At 37.5% G+C, this 13,044-nt stretch overlaps 1 protein-coding gene across 3 annotated transcripts in view; it reads right to left on the bottom strand.

Annotated features, from left to right (window-relative positions):
* Positions 1 to 13,044, bottom strand: part of rab6a (RAB6A, member RAS oncogene family) — an 82,890-nt gene that overhangs the window by 52,620 nt on the left and 17,226 nt on the right. For all 3 annotated transcript variants that reach the window (XM_039744269.1, XM_039744267.1, XM_039744268.1), the window contains exon 2: positions 10,829 to 10,887. In XM_039744269.1, coding sequence (XP_039600203.1) covers positions 10,829 to 10,887 — 59 coding nt within the window. The remainder of the gene's footprint in view (positions 1 to 10,828; positions 10,888 to 13,044) is intronic.

The raw sequence follows: 13,044 nt of genomic DNA on the forward strand, positions 1-13,044 counted from the left end.
TCCCACAATGGAATGCGCTAATCCTATGCCACTCTTTCAGCACACATATGTGTGCCCCAAGATTGGACTACAATGATGTACAGTAGACTCCGCAAAGATGTGGCTCAGGGATCGTGGCCTCAGTTGTTTGCGGATTTTTCCTTAGAACCTAACTAATAATTGTTAGCGGAAACCGCAAATATCCTCCACAATTCTTTATGGCTTTTTTTGTGGCAATACTGCACCGTAGAGAAAACAGGAAGCAACTATAGAGGAAAATGCAGCTTGGGGTGGTGAAAGTAGCTAATCCGAGAGCATTGTACTCTACTACAATTTTAAACTATAGCTCCAGCAGTCCCTGCAGTGGCTCCGATTGGTCTTCTGCTGAGGGTGCAGGGGCTGTTGGGGTCAAAGGATGTCAGAGCGGCTTTTAAAAAGGGTTCGGTGACTAAAAGAAAAAAATTTTTTTTTTTTGTAATTTGTGTTTCAAGTTCCTGTCTCTCTGCCTGCCTTCTGTTGGGTTACCTTAACTTGTTTGTTTTGTACTGGATCGTTTCATGGTTGGGGTCTGCATTGTCTGCCTTTGTACATGAGGACTATAAGTGGATTCATTGCCATCCTGCGAAGAAAGGAGCGCTCCTGAACCCGTCCAACCGTCTTCACCATTTCAGGAACTACCGGTAGGACTATCTTTACATTCCCATTCAACGTGCGGATCTCTGGACTATCTATTTTCATCATTACATTTCATCCATTGCCGTTTATCATTGACTTTACTGTGTGTGTTTTGTAGGTGCTTTGTTGTATTTAATGTATAATCGCCGTATGGGGAACAGGGTGGTATCATTGTTTTCATTTGTTTTCATTACATTTTTTATTTCTGCGGTGGCCTGGCACCCTGCCCGGTATTTGTTCCTACCTTGCGCTCTGTGTTGGCTGGGAATGGCTCCAGCAGACTCCCGTGACCCTGTGTTAGGATATAGTGGGTTGGAGACTGACTGACTGACATTCTTTATTTGCTGTTTGATTACTGGTTTTTGTTTTTGTCTGTTTGTCAAGACTGGGTGTGTCCCTGGAATCTCCACCATAAAAATAAATAAATCACTGCCTTCTTGATGGTGCAAATCTTAACGGCACCGGACCGCTACAGCATTATTAATTTCTCCTTGCTGCTGATTGACTGCTGCCCTGTGATGCATCTCCAGCTGAATGTTCTCATGTTTTCCGTTTTGTTCTTTTTAATCCTTAAACCACCACAACCGGCTATAGTCATTTCCCAGCACGGCGGAGCTGATCAGTCAGTGCTGTACATTCGTTGAGCAACCAGCTCATGACCACTGCCGGCCCCTGCAGCACTGCAGCCTCACTGTCTCTGGGATTCAGCCGCTGTACTACACTACCCTGCAAGCAGCCAATTCAAGTGCAGTTGGCTTTCTCACCTCTCCGTCAGCGTCTTTTGTCCTGTAAATGTGTCAATAAGCAGCAAGCAGCCTGCTATCCTATCCCCCCGCCCACCGCCGCAGTTCAATTCGCAAAGAAGTTTCTCAGTGCTCAGTGTTTATCTTTGAGTGAAGTGCTGGAGCTTTATAGGGTACAAAAGTAAATCGTCATTTGGAAATCATACATTTCATGTGTGTTCAGTGTCATTAGCAATCTATGTAAAAACGTTAACACAGAAATGTTTTTCATGTTTTTACCTATTCAAATACAGGCAAAATTCAATTACAATGAATATCTTTACAAAAACATTTTCATTACAACATAGTATTTTTATGGTCCCGACAGCTTCCCCATATGACACGAGTCTATAAGAAATCTCGTTACTACAAAGTATATTCAGCAGATACTTTCATTACAACAAAGTGCACAAAAAGACCCTGAAATGCCTGAATGAATCATCCACAGAGCAGTTAGTTCTATGGCCGCATCTCAGTTGTGCACAATGAATCCCCACAGAACCATTTTGATTTTTTTTTCTTTCTTCAAACTTTCCTCATACTGTTTTTTTGCCTTTTTTGTTTCCTGCGGTTTTCACGGATACCTTTTACTTATTGCTCGTCAACATTTGAAAAACATCCACTGGAATTTAACTCATTGTCACATTCTTATAGAAACAGCAGACACGAAAAAACAACAACAGTTCATATTAGAAACAAAAAAACTTAACATTTTTGCAGCTCTTGATTGCGGGGAAAAAGAAAAAAAAAAACGCTGTCAGTTAATCCGGAATCGGAAGATGAAAGACAGAGCAAAAGAAGTAGAAAAATCTCGGGTTGCAAACGTATGTGAACTGCGCATTTGAAGACGTTGAAAAAGCAGTTTTTATGTGGTTCAGTGATGCTCATTCAAGAAACATTCCTATTAATGCGGTACTCATTCAAGAAAATGTGAGGTTTGTAAACTCTCTTGGGACCTCCCCCGACTAGATAGCAAGCCGAAGAGCTTCCCAAAGTGCAATCTCCGCATCTGTACGGGGCAATAGCAGGCTCACAGATATGCTGCGTCTCTCCGTCAAAGTAAACACAAAAGATCTCGATGGGTGAATCAAGGTTAGGAGCACGTAAATTGTAAATGCAGATAACAGAATTACTTGATCACTGACCTGGCCACGACCCTTCCTGACTGCTGTGTCTGTGTATAGCAGAGTGGCAGATCACGGTACAATAAATAACTGTGATGTTCCTGTTTCAAGCTGAATAAAGCTGGTTTGGCTAAAGTACTAAGAATAAGTCTCGCGTTTTGGGGTGCTAGACGGACAAACATTCTTCCACAGACGCTGCAATTGCGCTTTAGGACGCACTTCAGTGTGTCGTTCCCTTTTGGTCTCAAAAAGTGTTCAGAAACCTCACAATATGAAGAAGAAATAATGATTTTGCTCCTGATTGATAACTGTGCTGCCCACAACATGCTTCCACGTTTAAATAATGTTCACATTGAATTCCTCCCACCCAACTGCACAGCAGCGGTTCAGCTATTGCAGTGAGAGAATAAAACTGAAAAAAAAAAAAAAAAAAAAAACTTACTATAAATTGACAGACGCAAATAAAATGTATGTTTTTATTGTATGATATAAACAATAACAATAGCTCACTACTCAAAAGGGTAAATTTGGGAAGCAGCAGATATCGAAACTGCGACCTCTTGATTGGAAGGCAGCAGTTCTTAGCATTGCACCACGTAAGCTGTCGTATCAACCTCCTATCGTAACATGTTTTCTTTGGTTAAATTCTTGAATAAAAGTGCACTTGTTTTGTCATACTTGTACCTATTGTGAAAGTTTATTTCATATTTGTATTTCAGGCTTCACACATTATACATTTCATGTCTACATTTTGTCAATTATTACTACAACATGAAAAACGTTTCTGTTAACAACTTTTTACATAGATTGTTGATGACACTGAACACACATGAAATGTATGTATTCCAAATGATGATGTACTTTTTTTACCCTATAAAGCTCTAGCACTTCACTCGAAGATGAACACTGAGCACTGAGAAACTTCTTTGAGATTTGAACTGTGGCAGTATAGCAGGCTGCTTATCGACACAGTTACAGGACAAAAGATGCTGATGGAGAGGGGAGAAAGGATTTAAGGTGGGCCGGATTTACGAGTTTTCTCCTAAGCTCTGGTAATTCTAGTGTTAAGGGTTAAAGCCCCAAGATGCTGCCGAAATGCCCTGCAACTTCTAAGGCAATGAAAACGCATTTGCATGAAATTACAGTACATATAGCAGTAACATCGGTATTTTACATTCTAGCACTGCGGGTGACATATCAGTACAATATTTTACAGTACAGTGGAACCTCTAGATACGATCACCTCTGTATACGAGAAATTCAAGATAAGAGGAAAGTATGAGCGAAAAATTCAGATCTAAATACGAGCATTGGCTCGCATAACAAGCCAGGCTGTGGTTATGTGTGACGCGTTTCCCGATCCGCCTCAACTAGGGGATTCACCCAAGCTGACGCTGCCAGCCAGCTCACTCAGTGTTCCTTGTTCTCCTGTAACGTGAGGATCTGCACATTTGTGCGTTTGTGATTTCATTGTTTTGCTGTAGCAGTTCGCTGTATAAGCGTATCCAAAAATATCGCGGACATGGCAGACGGAGAATAGGAGACGATTGCCCTCAAGAGGAGAGAGAGAGAAAGGCGAGCAAGCGAGAGAGATAAGGAGAGAGAGAGAGGCGCATGCTCGCGAGAGAGCAAGCGAGATAAGGAGAGAGAGAGAGAGAGAGAGAGAGACGCGTGCGCGAGCGAGAGAGATAAGGAGAGAGATGCGCACGAGAGAGAAGAACCATCAGCTCAGTTATGCTCACATGATGCTCAGCAGACAAAGTGTATCCATACTACTTGTATTGCAAGACATCGCTCGTTTTATCAAGTCAAAATTAATTTAAACATTTAGCTCGTCTTGCAAAACACTCGTAAACCAAGTTACTTGCAAACCGAGGTTCCACTTGTATATATTATTTATCATTGTTATTTGTCAGGAAAATTCATTTTTATGTTGATATTTTTGGGGGTGCGGAACGGATTAACTGGATTTCCATTATTTTCAATGGGGAAATTTGTTCCTGATACGAGAAATTCTCTATACAAGCTCAGTGCTGGAATGAATTAAACTCGTATCTCGAGGTTCCACTGTATATGGGTTTACCTGAACATTTTTTTTAGGTAATATATTAAGCTGAGGTTGAAATTAAATTAAAAGTGTTTTGGGGGCATATTTAGGGTTTAAACTATAAAAATAGCCATTTTTTTTAACCACATCAATAATTTGCAGTTTTTCACAATTCGCAGGTGCTCTAGGGAATTCTGGGGGTGTATTCTACTTTTTTTTTTTTTTTTTAATACTTATTGCTAGTTTAAGATTATTTATCGTTGTTTTGTTTGGGTTTATCATTCACTCTGCATGGTGGCATAATGGTTAGCACTGCTGCTTTACAGCTCAGATCACATTTTTCACGTCAATAATTAGTCCAGCATAGTTGGAGATTCTTCCCTACTCCTCAGGGCCAATTAAACACTACTGCACCTTTATCGCCCAATCAAAACTAAATTCTACCTCCCAATTGACTTCAATGCATGTCACAGTGTTAGCTGAATTCCAAGAGAAGCAAACTCTGCAAGATTTGTTCATCACTATTTCTTAAACTTTGCAGTTTAGTCAGTTATAACTGCACTATATAATATAAAACTTGTTATAAAAGTGTGTAAAGTGGGATGTCACAATACCAGAATTTTTATATTCAATACCAATACCATTGAAATTTTATGATACTCGATACCTTTCAATACCACAGCAAAAACAGATTTAAAATACTGGTACTGTATATATATTAAGTAGTTACCAATTACCATTTAAGTAAACAAGCTCTGGCATTCATAAATCAAAAATCAAAATGCAATGCAAGGCTTGAATTTTAATGTGTGCCAGCAATAGGGATCCAAAGAGTAGCAACAAACAGGGGATTGATCATCTTGAGAGGATTTCGGCATTAAATTAATGAAAATTGATAGCATGTGCACATTCGAAATTTATTCTCTGACAATTTCTGTCCAGTAACTGAAAAATATTTTTAATATCGATACTAAATATATAAATTAAAAACATTACATATGTACTGTTGAATTTGTGAATTCCAAGATAATCCCAGATGTTTCTATTTAAACAAACTCTTTAAAAAGTGTTTTGTTTAAGAACATGCTTTTTAAGTTTGATTCGTTAGTTAACCACTTGGTTAGGTATGTAACTTTTTCTTTTGTAAGATTTTGAGAAAGACTTGCATTCTTGCTGTTGGCCTAGCTCTCTCTCATGGGTGGGGGTTTAATTTGTTTCAAACCTAGTTTTGTAAAATTTGACTTGCTTGTATGGAATGCTATTTGATTTTAATAATTTCTATATAATGTTTTAAAAAAAATATTACTAAACAGTAATATTTAACACGAGTCAAATTATTTCAAATTTCAAAAATCTATCTTATTTCAGAACTCCTGTAAAACAACCTTAGTTTTGCCGTTTTCAAGGTTTTTTTTGTGTAAGTGATCGGACTTTGGTATTGCTTATGCTTTGTATGCACAAATCCAGAATTTGAAAATTACTTGGGCTGTTGTTATCTCTTCTTAATAAATGAATAGCTCTGAGACAGCATTCTTCTACAGATCATTCAAATATATGGTGTGTACATTTACTTATAGTTTATACTAATAAATGTTAGGTTTGCCTTCAAAAACTAAACAAATTTATTTTTAGCAATGAGGTATGCAATTTGCTCTACTAACTGCATATTTTGCCAATGTTTTTGGCAATTTGTTAATACAGTTTGTTGTTTAAACAGGAACATGTACCTTGTCCTTCAGAGAATTTAAACACTAAATATATTTTATTTTCATATTCACACATGGAGATGCACATGTCATCACCTTTGTAGACAAACCAAATATCCTGTTTATTTGAATCTTGAGTCAATGTTAACCTGCTACAAGTGTTGTTTGCACTAGCAGTTCACCTACATTCCACAGTTCTTATGCGCAATTAAGGATGCATGTAAAAGTCACAGTTCACTGTGACCCTGAACTGTATACAGGGGTTAGAAAATGCACAGATTCTTGGACTGATGGACATCTTCAGAAGTGACCATTACAGTTAAAGAATTAATGAGAAGCCTCCTATCGTAAATATTGGGACTGTGTAGGACACAATTAAAAGCTACTGATCTTACCTTTTCATCTATTCTTACAGAGATGCATGACAATACCAGTTAAATGATTACACCTCATTTGATCAGTAATGTTTTTTTTTTTACTTTCAAAGCACAAATTAATTCCATAATGAGATAAAAGTGGCAATAACTCGGGGTTGGGGAGAAAAACAAAATCGGAACTGAAAAAAGTTACAGAATCTGCATTACTTTTATTTAACTCTATATGTAGAACATGCCCACTTCCTATAGCACTGTCCCCTATTGTTAATCCTAAAATACATAAAATTTTATATCATATGCATGCCTATTGTGATTTTATATCACAGAACATCTGTTCATGGGCATCTAAGGATGATGACTCATCAGATAGAGCATAATACCAAACCCCAAACCTATGAGTGGCACCACCACAAAGTATAGTTGTATGTATATATATCTTATGCATAAACATAAAAAGAAATACATGAAAACAGCAAAAAAACAAGTAAAATGGTATTAAAACATTTTTGTACAGTACTAATGCATTTTAAATACATTGTTAACACTTATTTTTTGAGTAGGGCTCACGGTTACAAAAATATATAATATATTGCTAAACTTTTTCATGAAGTGACTAGAAAATGTAAAAATGCTGCAACTTTAAAACCAGCTAACCAAGTGTACAATCACACCTGAATGCTACTTGCTTAAATTTAATATATTATTTATATTATTTAACATAATATTTTTGACTGCACAAAAGACATTGATGGGGAAAAAACACAAATACTACTGGCTTATACGCAATACAGCCCCCCCTAGCAGTAAGATTTTATGCAAATAAAAAAAAAGATGGATACGTCCGTGATGAGCAAATATGACAGGCATTTGTAATTGTTCTCTATATTTCACCCATTCATCCACTTTTGAATCTATGTCTTCTACAGCACTTCAGTGGGACTCCAAGGCATTCTAGCAGCATTAGTCACAAGACTTTAAGGCATAAAGCTATACTCACTAAAACCCAAATTGTTTTTAAAACTGCCAATTAACCTAAATTACACAGTTTTTTTAATATAGGAGAAAATAGGACTGCCCAGGAAAATCCCCAATATTCAAATGCCAACCAAAAAAAGACTGGACAGTAGGGCTGGGCCATATTATACCTTTCACGGTAATACCGGTACAATGTTAGGCAATGATAAAATGAAATATCGCGATAGAATATGGGTAAAACGTGCATGCGCAGTGCCTTTTTTTTCATACGCACATGGCGGAGACCGAGAATGAGAAGGGCGAAAGCAGATAGTTGAATAAAACAGATGTAACAGAACTGGTTTGTAAAAATGGTGCAACATCAGTGGTGTGGAACTGGTTTGGTTTTCGCCCGTCAGATACCCAACAAAGCACAATTTTTTGTAGAACATGCAAGTGGGCCGTCGTGGCAAAGGGAGGAAACACCACAAACCTATTTCATCATTTGAAGCAGAAGCACTTGTTGGAGTACAACAATGCTGCTAAAGCACGTGAAGAGGCGTCTGCTTCAACTAGCGTGGTGGTGAGACAAAAGAAGCTGACTCAACAAACAATCGGCGTAGCTTTAAATAGCTGCACGCCTTATGACAAAAGTAGCAAACGCTGGGGGGAACTAACTAATGCAGTAACGCATTGTTTAGCCAGGGATATGATGCCCATTCAGAGTGTGGAAAAAGAAGGTTTCACAAAGATGCTTAAAAAGTTTGATCCACGCTACAAGCTGCCCACCAAGAAAAACTTCTCTAAAGTCGCCTTGCTTTGCTTTATATGAAGAGGTCCGTACTGAGGTGTCAAATGCATTATCTTCGGTGGAGTTTTTTGCGTCCATAAAGGACATATAGTCAAGCCGAACATCAGACCCCTGCATGAGCCTCACAATACACTACGTGGACAAAGACTGGAAGCTAGAAAACAAGTGCCTTGAAACAAGTCCACCCCGAGGACCATACAGAGGAAAATATAGCCAAAGGCTTAAAAGAGTTCCTCAGCTCGTGGAATCTTCAGGAGGAAAAACAAGTGTGTGTGACGATCGACAACGGGGCCAATGTTGTGAAAGCCGTCGCACTCAACAACTGGACCAGACTTTCATGCTTCGGACATCGCCTGCACATTGCAATAGGTAAGTTAATTATAAGGCAGTGTTCTCCCTAGCGTCTTTTAGCTGAGCGCCTGGCTAATTTAGTTCAGCACCCGGCTGTCATCTCGCATGACATTGTGAGATGACAGCCGCAGATCTGCAGAGATGGCAATGGACGAGCGGGCGGGTGGGCAAATACTGCTAAAGCTAATGACTGGTGTTGAGGCGGAGCAGAGTTCACAAGCAAATACTTTAGGGAGGTGGGGTTTCGAGAGCGGGCTGTACATGGTAATAGCGGGGGTGTAGCAGCTTAATACAGCTGCAAAGAGTATGGAGAGGAGGGCGGGCGAGAGGGGGCTGTACATGCTAATAGCGGGAGCGAAGCAGCAGTTTACAAGCAAAGAGGATGTGGAGGTGGGTGGGCAAGAGGAGGTCTGATAAAATAAAAAAAAAGTCTAGTGAAACCAGCCTGTCAGATATCAGAAAAAAGGCATCAGGAAGTGATATCTCTGTTCTCAGCGTCAGCGCAGTCTGTATAGTGCGGCTGAGCGTACAGCAGCTCTCTTCTTGTACAGTACATAGCAAACCAATATATACACATACAGTTGTTTAAGCATTAGGTGTGTTCTGTGTGCAAAAATCCTTGTAGCGCTCACTGTGGTTCCTGTTTAAAGTGACCCCATCTGCCATTCTTGTATTTGCTCATATTTGGACCTGTGTCCATATTGCAAAAAGTGTGCAGAAACCCTTGCAGCACACACTGCGTCCTGAGCAAAAGTTTTGTCACTGAATTGCTGAGGGTTTTGTATGGAAGCGTATTAGGGCCACGGTGAAGAAAAAAAAAAACTATATGTCGAGAATAAAGTTGAGATGTTGACTTTATCCTCGACATTTCCACTTTAATCTTGACGCTTATGACGAGAATAAAGTTGACATGTTGCTACATAATTTATGACAGGGGTTTGAGAAAATCTAGTAAATTAAACATTCATTTTAAGATGAAGTTTAGTTTACGATGTTCGACTTTAATGACAAACTACAAGAATAAAGTCAACATGTCGAATTTAATCTCGAGATAAATGACGAGAATAAAGTAGAAGTGTTGAGAATAAAGTGGAAATGTCGACTTTATTCTTGACATAAGTGTTGAGATTAAAGTGGAAATGTCGAGAATGTGCACCTGTCGTAGTGCAAGTGTGAATTGAATATCCAACAGGCTCACCCTTTACCACTCAAAAGTCTTAATGTTGGTAAAAATGCGCATTACACCTCTGAAAGAATAATGCAAGAGCTGCTGGATGTCTTAGCATCAGAAATAAAATCTAACATACTGAAAAATATACACACAGAAAAGTTTTTCAGTATTCTGTGTGATGAAACCACAGATATCTCAGATGTAAAACAATTAATTATTTACATTAAATATCACTAAAGAGGTCAGAGTTAGTTTTGTATCAACTCACAATATGATTGACTGCATAGCGGAGACTATAACCAACCACTGAGTGAGACAATGGACACTCTAGGCTTGAATTTTATGCTATGTTTTATGTTGCAAAGCAACTCTTTTTAAGTTTTGTGGATATTATTCATGGTTATGCTCAGGATATGTCAGCCCATTTCCACTGCAAATGCCTTTTGGTTAAACTGTCAGCAAGGAATTTGCATTTGCGCTGTTAAATTTTTATATAGCTTTAATGCACATAAAAACAGCTGCTTGTTTAAGTGAAAATAAATTGAAGGGTTTTTTTTTTGCACTAATAAAGTTGTGGAATTGTAAAGTATTTTGTCTCGCGTCAATCATATCATCAGTTATATCGTTATCGCAAATGTTCAAATATATATCGTGATAAATATTTTTGGCCATATTGCCCTGCCCTACTGGACAGATTCTTAAATTTACAAGTCTGATATCTATACAATATGCCACTATGCAGAATATAAATACTTTTCAAGTTATACTTTTAAAATCGGCATGCCAGGAAATAATTACCATAACATAAGCATACGTGTTACCAGCAGGTGTGAAATAAATGTCAGCCATACCTGGTAGGTGTTATCAAAACTGTCATACATGAATCTTGTGATCAATGAAGTCTTCCCCACTGAAAAGAGGTACAAATGACAAAAAGAAAACATGTTATAATTAATTCCAGAAGCAATAATAGTATATGTAAATTAGTCTAGCAACCTGCATGTGCCCCACAAAAGTCAATACATACATTTCACCAGTGTTGATGAAATACAAATAGAAAATTGTATATACAGGACCCTGAAAAAAAGCATTTGCTCTCTTCCTGATTTCCTGTATTAGTGCAAATTTTTAACATTATATAACAGTTGTGGTGAAAAGTTTACATGCACTCTGCACATTTAACAGACATATACATCAGGGCAGTAATGGCTTAACTTTTTTTTTTTTTTTTTTACAAATTTCAAAGTTATTACTAAAAAAATAAATAATCTGAAAGATACTGTAGAAGTTTGAATGTATTACTTTTCTAAAAAAAAAAAAAATCAAAGAGTCAAAAAATAAGTCTAAAATATAACTTTTTTGCTTGAAGGAGAAGTGTGTTCATTAAAAATCAAACACTAATAAGAACCTTATCACATTTGTAAAACTTGGTGGTGGCAATACCATGGTTTGGGCCCGATTTTGCTGCCTCTGGAGCAGAACAGCTTGCCATCATTGACTTAGTTCCTCCTGTACCATTTGCTTTATGTGCTGAACAGCATGGGAGGAGCTAAGTGATGAGCCTGGGAAGCAACATATCATCGATGGTAGGTCTGGATAACATGGCACAAAAAAAAGTTGTTTTTTTTTCATTTATTGATAATTCATTATTTATTAAAATGTTGTAACTACTTGTCCTCAATTTGAAAACAGAAAATACATCTGTATTATTGTATAAAAATGTGTTTTGGTCACTGAGAAATGGTTTTGTGTAGACTTTTCTGTATTTTTGTTTTGGTGATTTGTTTTTACATTTGTCACCTTCACACTTCTTCCCTGTGGCCTCAATATTTCTTCATATCACTTATAGGTTGGGGTGGGCAAATTTTGAATGCATATGGTAGTCTGCTCAGCTACCACCTTTGCAAATCTGGTAGCTGAGGTATGTGTTCTAGCAGCACAGCTTTATATATGGGGTAGAACTTTTTTTTGTAAAGTTTTGTTGTAAACCCAACTACCACAATATAAACACAATTGGAATCTTGGAAAAGAATATTTTATCAAATAAATTATTTTTAAAAAGATTGTATTATGTTGATACACAAGTCTTTTTTCAATATACACAAAAATATTTTCATTTAGACTACCAGTTAGTACAGTCTCCAAATACGTTGTGATGCAGTTCCACTCCTTATAGTCAGCTACTTTGCAGAATATTCTCTGTATTTCACCCACTAAAAAATATGAATTTTTGTCATAATGCTGCTTGTAATTATAATTCTTTTCCATTGCAACACATATTGAAGCAGAAGTAGAAAGGTTCGCCCTCTCCTCCCTTTTTTTTCCTCAATCCATAACACAAACCTGCGAGTGGGTATGTTGCCAGTCCTTGAAGTTAAAACTCAGAAAATGAATATAAGGAGAATGTGCAGTAGACTTCCCCCGGGAGTAGTAATTGAACACACAAGAACTGTACAAATGCATACCATACCACATTAAAGTATCACTATGAGAAATACTTACAAATCAAGAGTAGCATCCTTCAGCAAATGTATTGTTTGCACTGGAGTCAAAGCTGTGATAAGAGTTTGACTTAATGCCTTCACATTCCGTATCACTAAAATTCTGTAACTTTTCTGGGATTTATTTTTTAGAACACATTTTACTAGTACAAACTTCAAGTTTCACTGCATTTCAACTAAACATTCCTCATGCACTCTGACAGAAGCTTGTGCATAACAGTGCATAAAGATGAGCTGTCGCACATACAATATATTTCCCGCGTTTTACAAATGTTGTCACATGTAATATGAATGACCAATCACAGACAGCTATACATCATCGGAATACTCTAAACCTCAGCTATCTAATGGTAAAAAGCATTTCACTGTATGTGGCATCATTAATAAAAGCAGGTTCATTCAGCTGCAATGTGCTTCTCACCTTGCCAGATTATTTTACATACTTTGTGCAAATTATATTTTACTAATGAAAGACAACAGCCAACATGGACACTCCATTTGAAAGAAGACACCTTTGGGTATGTAAAAATACAATTATTGCTTTTGACTGACTTGTGGGTTTATTT

The sequence above is a fragment of the Polypterus senegalus genome, chromosome 2, assembly GCF_016835505.1.
Source record: "Polypterus senegalus isolate Bchr_013 chromosome 2, ASM1683550v1, whole genome shotgun sequence".
NCBI lineage: Eukaryota > Metazoa > Chordata > Cladistia > Polypteriformes > Polypteridae > Polypterus > Polypterus senegalus.